Genomic DNA, 23220 nt, shown 5'->3' on the forward strand with positions numbered 1-23220 from the left:
TACATATTGCTCAAAACCAGGAGACATGAAGCAATCTGGCTGCTCCCCCTCCATCATTTTTTGACTTTTTCCCATAAAAGCTTGTCGGTGTTTTTATATTAATTAGTGTTTTGTAATTAACATCTTTTGCAAAAGAAAAGAAAAGAAAAGAAAGATGATGTGAGAAACCATATATACTACTGTTAAAATACTCTTTTTGAGTTGAAAATCCACACGTTTTGCTCAATGCAAAGGTTATTTTCCTTTTGAGCAGACTTTGTTTCTTAAGGGATTATACCATGCGAAGGAAGAGGAAAACAACAGCTCCTCCATTCGTCTTCATCGCCAGCAGACCCACGTGTGGTTTTTCCTCTTAAATGGAAATCCGTGTTCATATCTAACCCACTTTTGCTCTCTTCCTTCCTCCCAGTTTCCTACTCATTCCCTGTCAAAATTTCTTCCGAGTAATTATTGGTATTAGGATTTGATTTCGACGCCTTAAAGCATTCAAAGATTTTAAGCTGTCGGAGCAATCATGTTTTTGTTTAACAACTTAATCATGGCCAACTACAAACATTTACCATATGCCATCACTTGTGCTTGCAAAATCACTCTCTTTTTTCAAACTATTTCATCTTTCAATTCAACATGTCATAACCTCTGGTCCATCTTCTTGACCCTGATTAACATGATGATTTTACTGAAGTGATGATTTAATTATATAGAACAAAACTCTGTTACTTCATTTTATATTTTTTTCATAATTTTACGTCACGGGTTTATATTTTTATTTTATTGATAAAAAATTTTTAATCCCTAATTTTAAAATTTTGAACTTTAAATTCAAATAATAAAAATATATAATTTAACCATGAGATTAGACGTTAATGTAGAATGTTTGTAAGAATCTGTAAAATTATATAAAGTGAACCTTTGGGACCTCAAAAAGGACAGATCCTGGATTACTAAGGCCGATGAGGATGGAGGCCCGAGTTCATTCCCAATTCCTTACTGCTTGTTTGGGTTCAAGCCACAAAGAATGAGCCTACGGGCCTGGCTTGACAAATAGGGGCTCCGCACCCCAACTCTTCAAGGTGGGCTTCCATTGGGCCTTCTTTATTTTCTTTTTGAAGAGTACGGTAAGGTTGGAGCATATTATTAACACTTGAGGTGGCAGGATTTAATTGGTCACTGATTAATACTAGTAGGCACGGTACCATAGAATCTCCAGCACGGTGCGCTATAAAAGATTTCGGTGTTCTTCTTCACTGTGGCTTAGCCATGGACCTCTCACCATTTCCAGTAAATCATCAAGCTTTCCCAACATCTGCACGTTCTCTTTACTTTCTGCTTTTGCAGGCCCGAACCCACTTTCCAAATAATAGTTTCAGAGCTCTCAAATTCAAACCTTCTTGTTGTTCTCATCAAACAATAAAGGTTGGTGTTGAGATAACTAGGAAGAGGAAGCCCAAGCCAAGTTTTTTGGATCAAATTAAGGATAAATGGTCTCTAAAACCAATCACTTCCACAAGAGAGAAGTTTCCATGGCAAGAACAAGAGGAACTTGAAGAAGAAGAAGAAGAAGTGGAAAGAGAGCAGTCTTTTAGCGGGCCCATATCTAAGTCAGAAAGTGATGAGGACCCACAAGTTGAAGGGAGTGACCCAGTGAGGTCCTCTTTACCGAGTCGGGTAATTTCTGCTCCTTGGTCTCATGGAAGCGAATTCAATGAACCCCATTTTGATTTTGTGCCTGAAATTTCAAATTTTGAGTCTAAAATAGGAGATAGTTTTGCTAGTAAGAAAACAATTGAGTTTCCAGGAGGAAACAAGGCTGAAGTTGTTGGTGGCCTAATTGAAAAATCAGAATCTTTAAATGAGGAAGTTAACATAAATAAGAAAAAAATTGGATTACCAGTTGAAAACGAGGTTGCAGCAGCTGACGGCTTGAACGATGTAGTTTCTTCCAGAGAGAATGTCGAGGTTTCTACTAGTGATGATGAGGGTGGTTCAGTTGAAAGAGGATAGCGGGAAAGTAAGAAGAGGAGCAACACAGTGATGGTGGACAAAATGATACCGGAGCATGAATTGCGCAGGCTAAGGAATGTTGCATTGAGGATGGTGGAGAGAACAAAAGTTGGAATTGCAGGGATCACGCAGGCCTTAGTGGAGTACATTCATGAGAGATGGAAGATGGATGAGGTGGTTAAGTTGAAGTTTGAGGGCCTCTTTCTCTTAACATGAAAAGAACACATGAGATTATGGAGGTTAGTTTTTTACATTGCTTTGATTTGTTATATTTCTATAATTACTTGAAATATTAAATCATTTCACTCTGTTTTTGTCTTTGATGATATACTTCCAGTGGATAGATTTATTGAAAATATTATTGACTGAAACTGGAATCTTAGTTTAGAGTAGAATTCATACAGAATTGAGTCCACCTATTTAATGTTGTGTTTATCAGAATTGAGTCTGCTAGCTATCGTATATTAATTATCTTTATTTTTCATCAGAAAAGAACTGGGGGATTGGTTATATGGAGATCAGGCAGCTCATTGGTGTTGTACAGGGGGATGGCCTACAAACTTCATTGTGTTCAATCATATACCAGTCAGAATAAGGTTGATATGAATGCTTTGGATTGTTCAAATAATGTTGAATCTGATACCACCCAAAATATAGTAGTTAAAGAATCTGTTAGGACCATGGAGTCCTTCATGCCTTCTTCTTCAGAGTATTTAACTGATTTGTCTAAAGAAGAGCTCATGGATTTGTGTGAACTCAACCATTTGTTAGATGAATTAGGTCCACGGTATAAAGATTGGTCAGGTCGTGAACCATTGCCTGTTGATGCTGACCTGCTTCCTCCTGTTGTTCCTGGATATCAACCCCCATTCAGACGTCTTCCTTATGGGATAAGACATTGTTTAAGGGACCGTGAAATGACTTCTTTCCGTAGGCTTGCAAGGACGGTGCCTCCACATTTTGCTTTAGGTAAATTAATGTATGAGATGGTCTTTGAATTGCCAGATATTTCTTTTTCGTTTTTCTCCTGTTTTTCCTTTTTCTTTTATTTAATCACCAAATCAGTTTCTTTTTGAGGGATTCTATTTCCTGATTTTTACAGGAAGAAACAGGGAACTGCAAGGCCTGGCACAGGCTATGGTGAAGCTATGGGAAAGAAGTGCTATTGCAAAGATAGCCATCAAACGTGGAGTGCAAAATACACGCAATGAAAGAATGGCTGAAGAACTCAAGGTGAGAGATTACAGATATTGTTGCATCTTGAAATGTAAATTTAAATATTTTTGAGGATTTAGTCAGCTTATGGAAGGAATATGAAATGAGGGATTCAAGTATTCTAAAGAAGACACTTCCCATCACCTGGATATTGCTGTTTCTCTTATGAAAGGAAAGAGAAAAATGATATGTAAACCTATCGATATCATTGTCTGTTTAGCCCCTAAATTTAGTATTTTGATATTCTCATGTATTATATAGCAGACTCCCCTCCTCCCCTTTCATCCCTTTTTTAACTCTCTTGAAATGAACTTGTTGATGGAAGTTTTCTGCTCAGTGAGAAACATACATTCAGTTATGTATTATATGGTATGCTAATGAGGCACATCATCATTTCAAATTTGAAGCAAATGCATGTTGATGACTATGTTCAAAATTTTGCTAAATTTTTTGTGTTAGATAATGAAAACAGGTATTTCAATGTTTGAGCAGAATAAGGATGGATTAGAATACTATAAATCCATTGCTTTTGGCTTGATTTTACTAATCTTTGAGATTTGTTTTTTTACACACCAAATTCAAGCTCAGGCTACCTTATTACTTATTCTATCAGGCTTTTGGACAATTGCCTTTTTTTCTCTATTCTTTTGGTGCTCTAATCCGTTGCTTCTTAGATGCTTATTGCTTATTGCATATGCATTTTGCCTATGCAGCAATTGACAGGGGGGACACTGCTTTCCAGAAACAAGGAATTTATTGTCTTTTACAGGGGCAGTGACTTCTTGCCACCTGTTGTAACAAAGACATTGAAAGAGAGGCAAAAATCAAGAAATCTTCAACAAGAGGAGGAAGAGAAAGCACGAGAGAGGGCCCTGGCCTTGGTTGGATCTAATGCCAAAGCTTCTAAACTTCCTTTGGTTGCTGGCACCCTTGCAGAAACCACTGCTGCAACGTCTCGCTGGGGGCACCAACCAAGTGTTGAAGAGGTGGAGGAAATGAAGAAAAACTCAGCTTTGACTCAACAGGCTTCACTAGTCAGATATCTTGAGAAGAAACTAACTCTTGTAAGTTACAGATACAGTAACTAAGAAACTATAAAAATATTCTCAAACATTTTATAACCCTGACACTCTTTCTGATGTATGCCGTGTTTCTAATTTTATGGTCCTAGGCTAATGGGAAGCTGAGAAAGGCCAATAAAGCTTTGGCTAAAATGCAGCAGCATCTGGAACCAGCAGATCTCCCAACCGATTTGGAAACTTTGAGTGGGGAGGAAAGAATTTTATTTCATAAGATTGGTCTGAGTATGAAACCCTACTTGCTTTTGGGTAAGAATGGGGACTTTGCTTCTGCTTATTGCTTCTGACAGGACAAGTCAAATATTTATGTGGTTTTTCTGTTTTAGGAAGACGAGGTGTTTATGATGGGACAATAGAAAACATGCACCTGCATTGGAAATATCGTGACTTGGTAAAGATAGTTGTCAAAGGAGAAAGTTTTGCACAAGTCAAGCATATTGCAATTTCATTGGAGGCTGAGAGTGGTGGGTTGCTAGTATCTTTAGATAAAACTACCAAAGGCTATGCAATTATTATCTATCGAGGGAAAAACTACATGCGTCCTTCTGTATTGAGGCCCAAGAATTTGTTGACAAGAAGACAGGCATTAGCTCAGTCAGTTGAACTTCAGAGACGTGAGGTAACATAGTAATAAAATTCTTGATCCTTTATATGATACTTCTCCAACTAAAATATAATGTTTTCGCTTCTATCTAATTTGCTTCCTGCATTTTCTAGGCACTGAAGCATCACGTCTTGGACTTACAGGAAAAAATTGAGTTAATGAAATCAGAACTGGTATTCTTTTCAATTTAGATATATATAATTTCATAGTGATATTTAGCAAGTGGTTGCTTGCTGAAGATTTTTATCTCAATAATATGTTTTTTTAATTTAGGAAGAAATGAAAACTCAGAAGGAGATTGATGTAGAAAAAACTTGATACTCAAGGTTGAATGAAGCTCCACTTTTTGATGAGGATATTGAAGAGGTAAATGAACTCCTAAACTTTTATAACTCTCTAGGTAAAATGTATGTGCTGGAAAATATACATGCAGTTCAATTTCTTCCACCTTGGTATGAGAGTTATACCCTTTAGAAGTTACAATCTTCCTTTTGGCCACATTTCCTATTACTCAAAGAATGCTGACTCTTCAGTTATTTACATCTCACAATAGTCATTAATAATCTATAATTTTCTTTTTCTTAATTGTGATATCCCATATTTCACATCTGATGTGAATGTGATTATTAAGATTTATATAACAATCTAAGTTTATCATTACTAGCAACTTGAGCTTGAGCTTTTGAGGGTCATGTGGTTTAGGTCAAAAAAGTTGTTAGGTCAGTGCTTGTACTTGGATTGTTACAAATGGTATTAGAGTCTGTGCTAATATAATGTGGGCTTCCACATTGCTTTGGTGAGTTCTTGATCTTGTGGATGATTAGTGATCTTAATGAGGACATCAAGGATTTGAATGGGTGGAATTGTAATACCACACATACCACATCTGATGTGAATATGATTGTTAAGACTTACATAACAATCTAAGTTCATCATTACTAGCAACTTGAGTTTGAGCTTTTAAAGGTCTCGTGATTTAAGCTAGAAAAGTTGTTGATCCAGTGCTTAGACTTGGGTTGCTACATTAATGATATCACATCTGGCAGAAATGGGAGAGAATGGTTCATGTAGCTGAGACTGACCGCTCTGAGGTTAAGTCTCAGTTCCATCCGTGGTCTGATATGGGAACCTGTCACTTATGTTTCTAGTTCTTATGCTAAGATGTTATGTTCCCTTTGTACTGATATTGATAGCAAACGGATATTTGGTTGAATCAGGACTAATGGGAAGCGCATCTAGAAACATGACAGTAGCAATGATGATGGTCATGAGCAAAAGGAGCTTATGTGCATATAATAGTTTGTCCACCAGATTGGAGCACGGAGTACCAGCAACAGCAGATGTTTAAAAGGAAAGACAAATAATTTAACATTCCAGCCGGTGGGCAAGGGAAAGGTCATCTAGCAATGGAGATCATAGAATTGTGATTTGCCTTGGACGTTGTCCTGACATTATTTGGCAAATGTCCTCTAATGCAGCTAGTGTTAGGTTAGGATTCACGGACAAATTTTAGAAGCTTGTAGGTTCTTTCGCATGAGCTGTAAATACGATAATGTAGCAAAAGGTTCATTTATTTATTTTCCTTCCATCTTCTGTGTTCTTAATAGGTTTGAAGCAATCTGATATTTCTGTGAACTTGCTTTTTTAGCAGCTTGCAGCCATGGAAATGGTTGTGAAAAAATAACAAATAAAAGAATATACATTGCCACCTCTTCGAAGACCGAATATAAGACTTACAAAACTAACTTGGAAGACTCAAAGCTTTCCTGAAATTTAATCAAATTATTAAGAGTGCTCAAGTGAGATCAATTACGGCTGCAGGGCTTACAATGCTGGAACATTCCATTGGTGACCTGAATTGCGCTTTTATTGTGAGGAGAAAAGTTTAAATGCTCAACATCAAAGCTGAAATGAAAGGCTTATCCACTGATCACATAAATTGCCTACTTCGGGGCAACCTTGTCTTGCTCTAAGACTATCTTTATAAAGTTCACAACGATGGATGCCAGCTCAGTTTGATGTGAGGTGTATCCATGATTGGCTCCTTCCATGATGTGTAACTTGTGATTAGGTATGATCTTGGCAAACTCCAATGCATCTTCAATGGGAATTATCTCATCAGCAGATCCATGGACTGTCAAGACCCTGTAAATAAGATTGGTGAATAAAAGTATATATAAGCATATATTAGTGTAATTAACTGTCATTTTACAATGACATCTACAGCTATATCAATGAATTAATGGAGAGACAGTGATTTCGAAAGAACAGTAATAGGCTCTGGATTCAGAGTTTTACCGACATTCTTTGTCAATCTTAGGGCAAGCTTCATGCATATCTGTTCTTAAGCGTTCCATTAAACTTTCCTCAGTCACATGATATTCCACACCTCCTACATACATAAAATGTAATTCAACCATGAAATGTTGCCAATTGAGCAAACAAAAAAAGATTGAACAAGAGTGATTCAGCAAGCGAGCAACCAAGCAATATATATGGGGCTGAAAGAGAGAGAGAGAGAGAGAGGTGGGGTAGGTGGGAAAAATATATGCCTAGTTTGATTTTGATAGGGTAGTACATCTTACGCTTTCCACATTTTACAAGCAATGTTTTTTTTTCCAGGAAACATTAAAGAATTGTTTGCATTTCTAACACAATTTCTATTTTTCTTTTCTCTCAAATGCCAAAAGCTAGTAGAGCACTTTAAGCAGCTGTCTTCATCACTGATTATGTGGCCACATTCCCTATCTGGATTCTTTAGAGTAACGTTTAAACTGAATGGAAAGTTCCATAGGAAGGACTCGTGATTTTCTCAACCTAACAAACAACAAATACACCCTCACAGACATAAACAAAACAGAAGTGAGGAACTTATACACGTCATGGAAGCAATATAAAACATTACCTGTCTTATTCTTAACATCAATATATCCATCCTTCTTAATTATTTGCATAAAGTCCTCTCCCAAGCGTTCAGCAATGCCTCTATTCAAATCGTAGCGGCCAGAAACATTGACAACTATATGGATATCTCGATACTTAGAAGCATAGAGAAGCACCACATTGCCTCCTGCATTTACATTATTTTAGTGCTACAACACTTACAGGGTAATATTCATATGGAAACTTACTAGCCATTATCACATTAAAGTAAATGGATTAGTTAAATTACAGCTGAAAAAATCTAATTGCCAAACTGAACACTTAAGCCTCACTAACTCAAAATGAAAAGAAAATGTACTCTAAATGTCAGCTTGGTTACATATTCCTTCCTTATATTAATGATCAAACATTATAAACAAAAGATATTGCCAAGATCCAACAGAAAGTAGACCTGAAATTAACTCATTGTCTGGAATGTAATAGAAGATATAATCTTCATCAACTTGGTTCCCCTTCAAAAACTCACATACAACTTCTACTGCATAGTGTAAAATCATTTTCTATTTTCACTAGTTTGTAAAATTTCATGTATGCAACACTTAGGATACTCACCTTTGCTATGCCCAACAATCGCACTTACCACACGATTTTCCCCAGAAAAGTGTTGAATTACAGCATGTAAATCATCAGCTTCTCGGGAATAGTTACCATACTGAAATGAACCTTCACTCTCTCTGAATAATGTATGATAAAAATAAATTACAAAATCGAAACAGAGCAAAGAGAGCCCACAACTCACGAAATTGAAATAGAGAAGTAAGAACTACACCATATAACACATGTTGTCTATGCAACAGAAACCAGCTCAGAAAATCTCTACTACTCACCCATTTCCAGCAAAGTCAAAACGAAAGACACTGATTCCTTCTTTCTCTAAAGCGGAAGCAAGGTTCACCATGGTATTGTAGTCCTGAAGTAGAATTAACCCAAGTGAGATTCCATAAATTATCACTATTTCTACGTGAGCAGACATTTACAGTCAGTATATTTGTTATCTAAAGCAAGGCAAAGGAGATGAAAGGACCCAACTTCATAACTACCAACCTTTCTGGATCTAAAACCATGGCATAAGATAACAATCTCTTTAGACCCAGTTTCGTGCAACAATCCCACCAGCTTTTCTCCATGCTTGTTCGGAATTATCACTTTCTGCTGCTCAATCACTAAAATATAAAAAAGGGTCAATGTTTTTTCATCCAAAATTATTACATTAAAAACTGGAATCATAAAATTACAAATCAAATGACTATCTAATTTGGGACCTGGGTCTTGGGCAGAGTGAGAGTGAGCCATCCTCAAGGTTGTTGACTTTGCTTTGGAGATGCGATTGGCGGATGAGATGAAGGGGAGCTGTCGAAAAGGAGATGTGGGATAAATTGATAAATTTAAGAGAAATGAATGAAAATTATAAGCAATAGTTTCCATTTCTGAGTACCTCTCCCTCTTTCTTGTACTATAACGAATAATGCAAGACCCCAAATGGGAGTAAGCAAAACTGCTTATCACTTATCACTTATCCGTATAACAGGATCGCAGAGAAACAAGAATAAGTACCAGATTGGCACCGCTTTATAGAGTACTGCTCCTCCGTCTAGCTCTCTTTGTTTTTCGTTTTTTAATTTACCTTAACTGATTATCTTAAAAATTTAAGGCCTCACAAAAAGGATTCAACCCTTTATTTATAGCTTATTGAAACCTAAAAGCATTTCAGACGTTTAGCTAGCTCAACCTTTGGTTGAACACACGATTCAATTACACTGGCGAGCCAACTTTCTCATTGCTTAGTTGACCTCTCCAGTTATGTTCCTCAGTAACCAAGAGTTACGAGGCCAAAATCAATTCAAATGATTCTGCTTAGTGTGTACAGTTTTTTTTTGACCATCTTCGATGTCTAGTGCTACACCTACACCTTGTATGCGGTTAAACATGGTCTAGGAGCACCATTGGTTGGACAGAGTGGGTCCCATGTTCCTTGCACAATATGATTAACAAACGTTTAAACAGGACTAATTGCAGGGTATTCCATAATGGGGAAAACCACAAGAATCAACCCCATCTAGGACCTGCTCTATTTGGTGGTTATCATTAAGGGTGTGCATGGGTCGGTTTCGGATCGACTTTTCGTCAAAATCGATCAAAATTTTTTAAGATATAACTGATCGAACCGCATTGATGTAAAATCGATTTCAGTAAGTTTTTTAGAAGATTTGTTTTGGTCGGTTTCAATCGGGGGGTTGGGGGGGTGGGAATCAGGTCGGATTCGCCGGAGGGGGAAGAAGTTAGGTCGGTGATGGGGGGAATTAGGTCGGGACTCGAGAGGGGGGAAGGAGTTAGGTCGGCGATGGGTAGGAGTTTAGGTCAGGACTCAGAAGGGGGGGAATTAGTGAGGTCCAAGGCGAGCCGTCAAGGGCTCGATGGATTTTTTTTATTAATATTTTAGTCGATTTTTCGATCGTTCGGAGAGGAAGGAGTCCCCCCCGACAATCGCCCGATTAGCCGACCAGACCGATCGGAGCAACCGACGGTTGAAAAAACAACCGTCGATTACAATAACCGACGGTTGAAAAAACAACCGTCGATTACAATAACCGACGATGGCGATCGGTTGAGAGCGTTGGGCCTCACACTCCTAGTTATCATGTTGTTGTCCTCATCCCATCTCTTTGTGCGCCAGATGTGGTTGGTTATCTAACAGCTTTGCCCCCATCTTTAGGCCCAAAAAAATGGCCCAAACACTAAGCCAGTGACATGGGCCAGGAGACTTTTAACCATAACAGCACATACAAAGCATGCAAATACTTAAGACATTCTTTATGTATTGCTGAATCTTGGAATTACTTAAAACGGTGAATTTGGCCTTCAATAAAACGTAAAAGTTGGCCTCATTACATCCATCATTCAATTCAGTTTGCGATCACAAAGTCAAATTAAAACTTCTAATCAAATATGAAAGCTTGTAAACAATAAGGACAACCAAGATCATAAAACTTTCTAATAGTGAATCCTGACCAAAGATTAAATTAGCCAACTTGGTAACAGAACCTGAAATGAAAACTTATATACATAGACTTGTCTCCAAACACACAAAAGAGCGATGACCAACATATGCTATTTCTCTGTCTTACACTGGGAACATTCCATCAGCCCCCTCTATCACAATCTTACCAGGAGCAAGGTTAAAATTAACTTGAAATTTTATTTCAGATGAAAAGGTTTATCTGTTTATTGGCACGAAAAGCAGCTAGTAATTAGGTGTATCCTACTCCTGCTGTAAAGCTATCTTTATATAACTCAACACCACAGAAGCTAATTCAGTTTGATGTGAAGTGTAGTTATGATCAGCTCCTTCTACAATGTGCAATTTCTGGTTAGGTATAATCTTGGCAAACTCCAATGCATCTTCAACAGGGATTATATCTTCATCAGATCCGTGGACTATCAAAACCCTGTATATGAACACTTCATGAGACTTGCTTTTTATACCAATAATAACTTGAGAGAATTATCTAACACCACAAGAAAAATTCCAGAGGGATGTGGTTCATTCTCACCTGCATTCTCTAGGGATCTTAAGACATGCTTCATGCATGTCTATACTTAAGCGCTCCATCAGACTTTTCTCAGTCACACGAAATTCAACACTTCCTACAGACATAAAATCTCAAATTCTCAATGAATGTGAAATGAAGCTAGAATGACTAAGCAACCAAGAAGAGGTGGAGGGGAATCTGCTCAATTAGTTTCTTGAATGATGAGGCATCATATCTTGATATTTGCATCATTCTACATCCAATTCTGGTTCATGATCAAACCATATCAAGAATTTACACAGGTCATTTACTATGTTTATATTTCTTCTAAAATTCAAAAAGCTAGAAGTAGGCTGGTGGAAGCAGCTTAATTTGCTTCATCACTTGTGATGCAGCCACAGAAGAAACACTTGGAGGGAAAGAAAATTTCAATTGGAAGGACCAGTGACTTCTCAGTTAACATTTAACAAACAACAGTGAGAAACTCAATTCATAGAATAATTATGGAAGCAAAATAGCAGTTACCTGTCTTATTCTTGATATCAACGAATCCATCCTTCTTAATTCTGTCCATGGCATCTTTTCCAAAACGTTCTTCGATGCCTTTCTTCAAATCATAGCGGCCAGAAACATTGACAACTGTATGGATATCATGATACTTAGAAGCATAGAGAAGCACCACATTACCTCCTGCATTTGCATTATTTTAGTTATATTGCAAGAGTGTAAACATGAAAACTTGCTAGCCGATGATTGAATCAAACCTTGTAAGTAGGCTGCTTGAAAAGAAAATTGCATTTGAACAAAGCTAATTAAAGCAGACTACTTAAGCCTCATTAATTCAACATGAAAAGAACATGGAGTCTAAAATCTAAATTATTCCTTCATAAACTCTGCTTGTCATATATGACAGCTACTCTAAGCAGTGGTATTCTATTTCTGTATCCAGTTATAACATCAATAATCAATGATCAAAATGTTATGAGCAAAACACCTCGGAAAATCCACTCACCTTTGCTATGCCCAAGAATTGCACTTACAATGCGGTTTTCCCGGCAAAAGTGCTGGGTGACAGCATGTAAATCATCAGCTTCTCGCAAGTAGTTACCAAACTCAAATGAACCTTCGCTTTCTCTAAAATGAGTAATGTGTCAAGTAATTAGATGATAAGCATCAAAATGAATTCATAACTCCCAAGACTGACATTAAGAGCATACACCACTTGACACAATTGAATCAAGCACACTTACAATCAAATTCTCAGAAGTATCTATACAGTAATTCTAATTCTGCCGGTAAATTTGACAATTGATTCATCAACAAAAGTGTGGTGAACATTAATGTCCAAGATAATTATCCCTTCCATTAGAATTAAATAAAAAGAATCTGTACTAATCTGCAGCATTTTATATCAAATCTGTAAGAAACAGATATTGACATTATATGCATCCCAGACTATTGGTATCTCTCAGTTAAATTAAGCTCCAAGGTGATCCAAATAGCCATGACACAAATGGTTATGAAACAGAAACCTCATAATAATGAGGCAATCTCCAAATAACTAGGAAACTAAACATGAATGTAGTCATTAAATCTCAAAAGTCCACAGCAAATACCCTAGCATATATACCACTTACCCATTTCCAGCAAAGTCAAAACGAAAGGCACTGATTCCTTCTTTCTCTAAAGCAACAGCAAGGTTCATCATAGTACGATCAGCCTGGAACACATGCCGGTTCTATAAGTGGGCTTTGAACCCCATAAATGAGTGATTCTACATATCACATTTTCATTTCAACAATAACGGATTATACGCCCCAGCTTACTCTTAATTAATGCGAGCATTTCAATGCTTGAATAAATCAAAGAACAGAAATATGAAAGGTCTCGACTAGAATTTACCAACCTTGGTGGATCTGAAACCATGGCATAAGACTACTATTTCTTTAGACCCAGTTTCATGCAATAATCCCACAAGCTTTTCACCATGCTTGTTAGGAATCACTACTCTCTGCTGCTCAATCACTGAAATACAACAAGGGTCAGTCGCCACGATTCGTTTAAGTAACTTTTCAAAAAATGAATCATAAAAACTCAAAACAAAATTATAAAACCTGGACTCTGCGCAGGGTCAGCCATCCTCAAGCTCGAGGTTGTTGCCGATGAGATGAAGCGATCTGGTGAAAGGGGAAATTTAAGAAAAGAGAAAGTTTTAGAATTTGATAAATTGAAGATCAATGGATGAAAATTACAAGCAAGAGTTTCCATTTCATCTACTTGCCTAGTGTTTCTGTTTCTTTTTCCTTACACTACAGCAGCAAAGCAAAGCCCCAAAAATGTTGTGGATGGGACAGGACGGGACGTTATAACAGAAAAAAAAAAGCGGATAACTGTTCGAAGTGCAATAAGTCTTTAAAGCTTAGCCTGGCCCACTCCGTTTAGGCCCGAGAAACTAACTAAGCTTGGATTGCAACAAACAAGGCTCATCTCTACCAGAAAACATTTATTTTTGTGCTGATTATATTTTTGGTCCAGTAAAGAATATAAAAAAAAAAAGAAATTGAAATTCATATTTTTCAATATAAAAATATAAATTTTATTTTTATTTGTATTAATATGGAGCTTTTCTCAACCACTATATTCAAAGTTTCATTTCACTCGGGGGTAAAAAGAATTTCTAAATGAAAATAATAGATTGGCCAAAAGAAATGAAAATATTACAAGTTTGGTATAAAAACTTGTTATTATTATTGATTAAATTAATTATTTTAATATGCATGGAGTAATCTTATGATATCATTAAATTATTTAAAAAATGCTCATTATAACTAATGGTTAATTAATTATCATTAATTAAAATGACATCTCATCTTTTATAGTCCAATGATTCTGATGTTGTTGAGTGTAAAAAATATCATATGACCATGTCACCATATAATATAATACGTCAATATGCCACATTAATATCACATAACATAAAAGATGAATGAGATTTTAATTACGAATAATCAGTCAATTGTTAAGTATTACAAATTAAAAGTAATAAAAAAACGAATTTTTTTTAAATTTTTTTAAAATAGTTCAAAAACTTCTTTTAAGTATTATATAAAAAAAATTATCATTTATTTCTTTGATAATGATATAAAGAGCATGTGACCGATACCTACAAAAGTAGTCTTGCTCTTTTCCTTTGAAAGTGCATCGTATTTTTCTGACTTGGTAGAAAAAACGTTAATAACATTAAAAGCATTTTATTTTACTTGTTTGGAATGTCTCGGCATGCGTGAGACAGTGCTAATATAAAGGACCACAGAGAGAAGAATATTATTATTATTGATGAAAACGTTGGGATCCATATATGAAAGAAAAAATATGGAATGGTCTCCGTTTATAACCTCTCAATCACCTTCATTTCAATTCAATCATGTGCCATGCATATTTCCATACGATGTGTCAATAATTCAATAATTTAATTGTGCCCTAACCCAAAAGCAAGAAATCAAAAGAAAACGTTAGCATCCCTCGCGGGGGGACCCCAAACGGGTAAATCAACGCGTTCACATACGCATGCGACCATAGGCCTGACGTTTATTTATTTTTATTTTGTTAACTTGACGTTTATTTATCTTTGGTTCGCCTGGCGGTTAGCAATCGCCAGGCAGCAATAAAGAAAATGCCAAGATGAGCAGCAACTTGGGTCAAAGTCTTGGACTTGGTTTTGCGAATCTAAGCTTTGGATGGAGACTTAACCAGCAGAAGCAGCAGCAGCAGCAGCAGCAGCTCGAATTTTGTTCGTTGGAGTTGTTGGGGGAGGGGGCAGGAGAGGAAAATCCGAGTGAGGACAAGTTCGAGAGGAACTCCAAAAAGTGCCTTGGAATTTTATTGGCTAGCTTGGCCTCGCCTCATCATACGCCATCCCAGACTTTTCGAATCAAAGGGATCATACAAATTAATCTACTTCATCACCATTCATTTCTTTATATGCAAACATTAATAATACTTAAGAAATGCTTGAATAAATGGAAATTAATTGAATGGTTCTGGGTTATTTTCAAATTTTAAAATCAAATCCTTATATTATAGATAAATTTTTTGAAATTCGTTCTTTTTTATTTATTTTTTTATCTTTGAAAGTCGTTCAGAAAGATTTCATTGAAAAAGGAGGAGAACGAATTTTTCCGCTTTTCAAGATACATCCCTGAGGTGCAGACTAAGCAGAGAGTCGTTCTTCTTGATTTTTTTAAATATTGAAAATGAAAGGAGGTGGAACTTTCATGTTTTTAGTTGTATTACCCACCCAGTGAAGTTATAGTAATTACGAAAAAGAAAAGAAGAGGAAGAAACATTGAAATTTCAGCAAAATCAACCTTTCAAACCTTGACAGGTTAGTTTATGAGTTGACAACCCCCTGAAACAAGACAGCCTCTTCCAAATCCTAGGTGAGAGTAGAGATAAGCCAAAATAATTTATAAATTAATATATATATATATATATACATATTTAAAATAAAATATTACGTAATCTTCATATGTACTTCTTGTGGTATAATCATTTCTCACATTTTTTTTTCATATAAAATTTTGTGTTTTATTTGTATCCCATAGAATTAACGACTTAAATATTTAATTGAATTTTTTATAAAAAAGATAATAAAATCCTTTATCCCCTTATTCCTTCTTTATTTGTTTAAATTGGTTGTATTTCTAGTCAGTTCTTCTTTCTGCTTAAATACCTTGTTTCCTTTCTTAATGAGCGCAGGAACTACATATTTGTTTAAGTTTTGGATCTAGCTATATGTTTCCTTTCTTGATTTTAAAGTTGCCAAATTTATTGCAAATTTAGTTTTTTTTTGTTCTTTTGTTTTTCCATTTTAAAATTTCATTGGGATTGAAGTTTAGTCTTTGAACTGATAATACAAGGGAGTAGTCATTTGGCAACTATGGTGATTGTTAAGCGCCTTCTGCTTTAACTAGCCACACTATCCTTGCTATTATGGTGACAATTAAGTTGTGATGTTTACTGTGATGAAGAAATGCCTTGGTCTACCCTTGGTGGAGGTTTTGAAACTTCTTCCCTGTGATGTTTTCGACTTTAGATTGGTTAAATATTATTGATAGCAGATTTTTGTACACAGGAAAATGGATTTATTGTGGTTGACGCCTCTCAATAATTTGTATAGTCCAGGGGAATTGTCTTTTTTTGTATGTACTTTTTGTTTATGGTTGTAGGGATTATTTTGAGACTCTATTAAGGATGATTATGTGGAAATATTGAGGAGGTATACCCATAGGTAGCAAATGGGGATACTCACCAATATTTCTAATCCCAGTACTTTGAAAAGAGGAAGTTCAATACCCTTTTTCTAATGAAATCTTATGAATTGTTTTTGACAAAAAAGAGAAAAAAAAAAGAAAAGTACCCCTGCCTTAATTGCTAGGGAACCAATAGTTGTAGAGGTTTCAAATAACCAGCCAATACTTGAACTCATATTTATTTATTTTTTGGTCCTTCTTGCATAATGAAAATGGGACAACCTTTATTAAAATCAAGAAAACTAAGATTTAATACACTCAATACAAACATGTAGTTTCTGTACCCATTAAGGAAGGAAACAAGTTGGTTAAAAGGACAGAAGAAACAATTGAAAATACAACAAATCTAGACAAATAAAGGAACAAAGGGATAAAGGATTTTCTTATCTTTTTATAGAAAACTAAATTGAATATTTAACCAGTTAGTCCCTACGGAATAGAAATAAATCACAAAATTTTATATGGAAAAAAAATTTAGGGTGTTATTATAGAAATGATTATATCACAAGAGGTATATGAAAAGTTTAACCTAAAATATATTAATAATAAATTATGTTGATAAAAAAGTGACCTCGTTAAATATTAATTATAAGTATGAACAATATTAAAATACAAAATTTTTAATAAACTTAAGATCAAGGTCCAAATAGAGCACATATGAAAGAAATAATTTTGAGTAAAGATTTTAAATTTAAATTCGTATACTCTTTTTTTTTTTAGGAAAAAAAAAAGAGCTTGACCTATTTTATAATTTGATTATAAAGTTATGGCCTAAAATATTGTTGCGATGAGAAGGAAAACACAAAACACTCTTTATAAGTCAATTGTATCTGATATTCTAAATTTATAAAGACTAATTCGACAAATTTTCTTCCAATTAATTGAAATAAAAATATCTCTTTGACATTCTTAATTTGTTGCATCGGCATTTATATCACAAATAAGTTGAGCAAGTTGTTTTATATAACTTTCCTGAAAATTTAATTCTCTGGTCTTTGGTTTTGAAAACTTTTCAAAAAAAAGTGTAATTATTCTCATGCTCCTTTTCTTTTTCTTTTTTTTAACATTTCCCACTTTGGCTTAATACAAAAATTGGCCACATAATTATATCAGAAATAAACAGAGTATAATCAAGTATTTTGCATTAAGTAATAATATAATATTTTATAATCGAGTTTAAATTTGAGTGGTACAACTATTACCTGTTACAGATTTGAGTAAAATTTAAATAATGACCTTCAATGAGTGTACATAAATATTGATGTGGTAGTAGTTAAGAGAATTGGCCAAAAGTTTAACAGCTCAATATTGAGAACGTCAAAAGTAAAAAGAATTCTATAACTCCCTCAAGACTTTTTCAATATGGTAGGTTAGCATCTCCTTCAATTGGAAATCATAATTTTGTTTGTCTTGCGAACCTTCTTTAGAACCTTAATTAATTATTACTAATTAAAATCCATGCTCAATCGATCTCAGCATCAAATTGTAATGAACCCGTCCCTCTAGATTCTGGGAACAGGTAAGCAGCTGTAAGCATTAGCTGCATCACCATATCTGAACACAATAAATAAAACATTTTCTTTTTTGAAGGATTGTGTGTTCATACTTTCTTATGGAATCCACCATGGAAACAATATTAAATGGAATCAAGCCTTGGGTCATGGAAAGAAAATTAAACAAACAAAATGTTTTACGTGTAATTGTCATAATTGAAAATTATTTTTTATATAATATTATTTTTCTCGTACAATCTCTTAAAAGTATAGATGTTGATTAACAAATTTTATATAATAAAATCGATATCATTTAATATTAATCGAGGTCACCCGTCAATTTAGTGTGTTTTCAAAATGATGAGTTTTATGTTAAATTTATTTGATGGAGGATTGGATACTGAATTTGCATGGAGTATGTATTTAATAATATAACAATTAAGGGTATATATCCCAAAGGAAAAAGAAATGTGCATTCCCTCCTTGACTCTTTTCAAACCACCATCGCGAGGGAGGACTTTGAAGTTTGACCATTACTTTTCTAATTTTCTCTTGGTTGGCTGCTACTCTTCTCTCTCTTTCGTTTTCCTTGCTTCTATCAATCTATTTGCTGGAGCAATTCTCTCTCTCTCCTGAATACTTTTCCAAGTTCTCATTTACCAGACAATTCTTTCCTCTCTCTCACGATCAGTATTGCACAAGGAGGGGGCCCTTGCTGTCTTGCTACCATTAGCTTCTTTTTTTTTTTAATAATTTTCCTGAGATCTTTTGTTATGGTTTCTCAGTTAATTTCTGCTACTTTTCAAACCCCTTCTTCCTCTCAGCTGGCTTTGCTTATTTCTCCCAAGTCCCAGGTGTGATCACCTTAATTGCGAGTTATTTCCAGAGACCCTCATCTCATCACTTTCCCACCCCATAAGTATCTCAGTTGGCTTGGTTTTCTTATCATGCGACACCAAGTTTCTTCTTTCAATAGATGATTTTTCCAATCTTCAAGGTTGAGAATCTTCCAGGAATGACATGAAAGGCAGAGAATGTTCAGATGATATGGAAATCAAAACAGCGATAAAGGGATCCAAGAGGGATCTCGTATTGCTATTTTATTAGGGAAAAAAACGACAACAAAGTAACTATTAAACTCCCATGGACGCTGTCTTCCACCTCGATGAAGCATCCCGTGCTGAATTTCTCCATTTACTCATGCACTCTACCGGCTGCACATACATTTGCTTATGGTCTTACATCCATCAAGCAAAGTATATATCTTCTTCATCTCTCTCTATCTCTCTCTTTCACTTTTTTTTTTAATTTTTATGATTTGGGAACCTAATATTTTGATTCTTAGCAGCTGTTTAATGTGTTGGGACGGATGTTACAATGAAGAAAGCAGCGAACCCAGCGCTTTGAGACTTTTCCTCCAGTACCGGCAAGTAGTATTCCCTCTCGAAAGTGATAAGTAAGGCAAAAAAATTTGTTACCAATTTTTTTTCTACTTGATCAGTCCAGTTATAGTTTCCCCATTAACCTGTTGAATTTCTGCGCCACAGTGGCCTCGTTCCAGGATTTGCTTTCAGGAATAATAGGCCTTACATTGAGTTAGGGGAATTGGAGCTTCAGAACCGGGTAGCCCATCAGACACAGCGGCAATTTTATGGGGTAAAGATCAATGGAAAATACTTTACGATAAGAATTAAATATTGCATTTTTGTTTAAGCAGACTAACCTAACATCTTTCTGTCTTTATTGCAGGAAGCAGGAATTAAGGTTTCCTTCTCTTTGTTTCCCAAAGCTTATGGCTAGCTTGATCTTGATAATTAATGCAAAGTACAATAATCCTGACGTGCTTCCTTTTGTCTGTTAAATATTGCAGACGGCTGTATTCATGGGATGCAGGAGTGGAGAGATCGAGTTAGGGTCGTCCAATGTGGTACAAGTAAGGAAGTAAAACTATCGGATATGAATATAATATACATATTTTTGATGCCACTTGCTTCGTTTATTGAAAATATTAATCTATATAAGTATATCTAATTTGCCACTGAACTTATTATCTTAATTATAGCTCAACATGGAGATGGAGATGAGAGGTTTTTTCCCAGAAGACTTTTCAAGACGATCTCCTGTAGGAGATCAGCTTCCCCAACCCCAACCAACTGATCCGAATAGGCCATCTTCGTCTTCATCATCGTTAAGGTCACTGTCCACGGATAGTCCAGACTCTTCTCTGATCTTCACCATCCCAAGCGCATCCCGCCCCCAGGTTCCAACCGAAGCGACACCCTCTTCACTGCAAGCAATCTCTTCCTCAATCACCGACCAACACCAACAAGCCATGCAGGCCTTGTCTCAAATACGGAGCAATATTCAGTTACCGACGCTAGAGAGCGAAGATGCGGCGATGACCAGAGCAATCCTTGCCGTTTTAACCTCTCCATCTTCTTCTTCCTCTTCAACATCCCACCAACCCCAACAAAGTCAAAATTTACCTTACAATGATTACCAGCTGAACCCCAAAGCTAGTGCATTTAAACGTTATGCTGCCTCTTTGTTAGGAGCCCCTACAACACCAGCGAGGGCCAGTTTACGAGCCCAAAGTATGCAGAAACGAGCCGTTTTGTTCTATAGAAAACTGAATTTAGCGAGGCGTGAACAACAGCTGCGAATCCGTCCCACTAGCAATCAATTGCACCATATGATGTCAGAGCGCAAAAGGCGAGAGAAACTCAATGAAAGTTTCATTGCATTGCGATCTCTTCTTCCTTCTGGCACCAAGGTATTATTTCAATCTTCAAAATATAGTTATGAAGTTTCAACATGAATTAATTTTATTATGCATCAAGGATTTATGCACAACAATGTTTATTATAAAAAAATTGATGTCATTAAGTTAAATTTGGTCTTGAAATCATTCATGTAGAAAGACAAAGCGTCGGTGCTTTGTAGTGCAAGGGAACACTTGACCTCATTGCAAGCTCACATTGTGGAGCTTAATCGGCGAAACCAGTTATTAGAAGCTCAGCTCTTGCCTTCCAGAGAAGCTGTCGGTGGGGAGGTAACTGGTTCATCAAACGAGAGATTTAGTGTTCGGATCACACCTGTACCCGAATCAACATCAGAACAAAGAATCATGGACCTGAGAGTCAGTGTTAGAGGAGAACGGCCAATAGTGGATGTCTTAATCACCCTGCTACAATTCTTGAAGCTCGACAGAAATGTGTGCTTGCTGTCCATTGAGGCTAACACCCACATAACAGAATCAGGCTCTGTTAATAATGTTAACTTGAGACTGAGGATAGAGGTATGCGCACAAACTAAGATTTCAAGCTGCATGAGAAAAATTTTGCAATAACATATACTTTCTTGAACCAAAAAACGAAATTGCTAGTATATACTTATGTTTTTTTTTTTTCAATATAGACGACATATATATATATATTATTATTATGTTTTTGCATGAAAGCGATATGTTTAAACTTGCCAAAAAACAATGGAGGGGCTCCCTTCCACAAAAATTACTAATATCTTGGGCCCATATATAGTTTAATTCCCTGGATTTATATATTAAAATTTTTTTCTCATGATGGGAAAACTGAATTCAAGCTTATGAAATTGATGGCAATGAAATGGATGTTTGATAATACTTTTGTGGTATGTAGGGCAATGGATGGGATGAATCCACCTTCCAGGAAGCAGTGAGAAGGCTAGTCGCTGATCTGGCACAGTGATATAATATAATATTTTTCCAATATTTATCACTCTCTAATTAAAAGTGGTCAGACTGATTTATTCTGCGACCAACGGCTATTGTAGTTGATGGTGTGCTCAGTCTTTTTTGTCTCTTTTTACCCCTCTGATCACATCCTTTTGATCTCCATCAATTGTTTCTGAGTTCAAAATAATACTATTAGTGATGCGTCACAATTTTGGTAGCTTAAGGGATTTAATTGAACAGTTGATTTTCCAAATGTATGACTTTATAGTTTATGTCGCCCATATTGACTGCAATTTCTTTTTTTCTTGTTTTTGTTAAAAGGGAAGACTATGAGAGCGACCCTCTTCTTTAATTTAAGCAAGAAACCATACATAAATACAACAACAAAACATTGATAGGTGCATTCAAAGTTGGTCCAATGTCAAAAAGTATTACTTTTTCAAGAGTCAAGACCACCCAAGCACCAACCCCATTTTTAGAAAACCCTTCAACTAGTGCTGCTCAATGTTATTATACTTGTATTCTATTATGGAACACTGAGGCTTAGTTGTAGATTCGCCTGGCAGAAAACGTTTGGCCATGCCGTCACTTTAGGATTCCCAAATCCTAATTAATTAAGTTGGGGTCATTCATTCCTTCTTTTCTGTACGTAACAAGGAAAAGAAGAGGAGACGGCGCTTTTGACTGACAACTTTTTCTTTGGGATGGAAGCTGTGGAATTTCTCGTCTCTGGACCATGTTCTTTTGGCGGTTTTGTCATCCACTGACTCGTCTACCTACTCTGGTTTCAGGGGTCGGGGCTGGGGCCGGATCGACAACACTTGGACCAATGTTAGTTTCGCAGGAAACTACAATCTAATACTGCTTCTTACTTTAATTTAACAATGATAATAATATTTGTCTGCACGTTGGATTACCTCTTATTTAATTGCGTTTGTTTGCGGGCGTGGACGGGTCAATATGATTTGGCTACCACAGTCATTGATTTAATCTTCGGGTCAATATGGTGGTACTAGAAGTTTTCTTCTACATGAGTTAGCTTTAATCATGAGTGAAAATTTTATGGCAAATACAGAGATTAAGTCTTAATTTTACTTGGTCCTTTTTTTTATACATTAAGATTGTTGTAATTGATGAACGATTGCTTAGAAATATGTATAACATACACGTTCTATTTTGTTACAAATTCGACCTATTATATATATCTTTATAGTTTTAATTTAATTGAAGATTAAATTAAAAGAAATTATGATAATTTTAACCAAAATATCAACCAAGTGTATGTGTAAAGCTACATGCCATATCAACGTTTGCAGCTGAGACAATTA

General features: G+C 35.8%; 4 protein-coding genes across 7 annotated transcripts; 2 read left to right on the plus strand and 2 right to left on the minus strand.

The window, feature by feature from the left end:
* Nucleotides 1-1234: 1234 nt before the first annotated feature.
* On the plus strand, nt 1235-6050 carry LOC110410223 (CRS1 / YhbY (CRM) domain-containing protein). The gene is given in 10 exon segments (XM_089782651.1): nt 1235-2197; nt 2200-2243; nt 2493-2973; nt 3107-3237; nt 3933-4283; nt 4391-4547; nt 4625-4917; nt 5016-5075; nt 5176-5268; nt 5949-6050. Coding segments are annotated over 10 exon segments (2649 nt in total). The 5' UTR covers nt 1235-1260.
* Nucleotides 6051-6644: 594 nt separating this feature from the next.
* LOC110410224 (putative uncharacterized protein YDL057W) lies at nt 6645-9501 on the minus strand. 3 transcript variants are annotated; one of them, XM_021419838.2, is made up of 8 exons: nt 9281-9501; nt 9108-9195; nt 8890-9008; nt 8673-8755; nt 8398-8519; nt 7808-7972; nt 7201-7294; nt 6645-7047 (listed from the first exon to the last, which is right to left on the minus strand). In XM_021419838.2, exons 2-8 carry the CDS (start codon nt 9136-9138, stop codon nt 6846-6848), a joined length of 816 nt encoding a protein of 271 aa, XP_021275513.1. In that variant the 5' UTR covers nt 9139-9195; nt 9281-9501; the 3' UTR covers nt 6645-6845. The 3 variants fall into 3 exon arrangements, with proteins under 3 accessions (XP_021275513.1, XP_021275512.1, XP_021275514.1); XM_021419837.1 differs by lacking the exon at nt 9281-9501 and having other exon boundaries at nt 9108-9273; XM_021419839.2 differs by lacking the exon at nt 9281-9501 and having other exon boundaries at nt 6907-7047; nt 7205-7294; nt 9108-9273.
* Nucleotides 9502-10683: 1182 nt separating this feature from the next.
* On the minus strand, nt 10684-13745 carry LOC110410225 (uncharacterized). Of its 2 annotated transcripts, XM_021419842.2 has the most exons (8): nt 13657-13745; nt 13490-13552; nt 13282-13400; nt 13013-13095; nt 12388-12509; nt 11901-12014; nt 11397-11490; nt 10684-11291 (listed from the first exon to the last, which is right to left on the minus strand). In XM_021419842.2, exons 2-8 carry the CDS (start codon nt 13512-13514, stop codon nt 11105-11107), a joined length of 744 nt encoding a protein of 247 aa, XP_021275517.1. In that variant the 5' UTR covers nt 13515-13552; nt 13657-13745; the 3' UTR covers nt 10684-11104. The 2 variants fall into 2 exon arrangements, with proteins under 2 accessions (XP_021275517.1, XP_021275515.1); XM_021419840.2 differs by lacking the exon at nt 13657-13745 and having other exon boundaries at nt 11901-12065; nt 13490-13643.
* A 5205-nt stretch (nt 13746-18950) lies between these two features.
* LOC110411175 (basic helix-loop-helix (bHLH) DNA-binding family protein) lies at nt 18951-22199 on the plus strand. The gene is made up of 8 exons (XM_021421217.2): nt 18951-19436; nt 19529-19636; nt 19728-19836; nt 19930-19944; nt 20051-20113; nt 20243-20953; nt 21098-21478; nt 21837-22199. Exons 1-8 carry the CDS (start codon nt 19324-19326, stop codon nt 21903-21905), a joined length of 1569 nt encoding a protein of 522 aa, XP_021276892.1. The 5' UTR covers nt 18951-19323; the 3' UTR covers nt 21906-22199.
* Nucleotides 22200-23220: the final 1021 nt, after the last annotated feature.

The sequence above is a fragment of the Theobroma umbraticum genome, unplaced genomic scaffold (assembly GCF_002168275.2).
Source record: "Theobroma umbraticum cultivar Fairchild unplaced genomic scaffold, ASM216827v3 scaffold_56.0, whole genome shotgun sequence".
In the NCBI taxonomy this organism is placed as follows: Eukaryota; Viridiplantae; Streptophyta; class Magnoliopsida; order Malvales; family Malvaceae; genus Theobroma; species Theobroma umbraticum.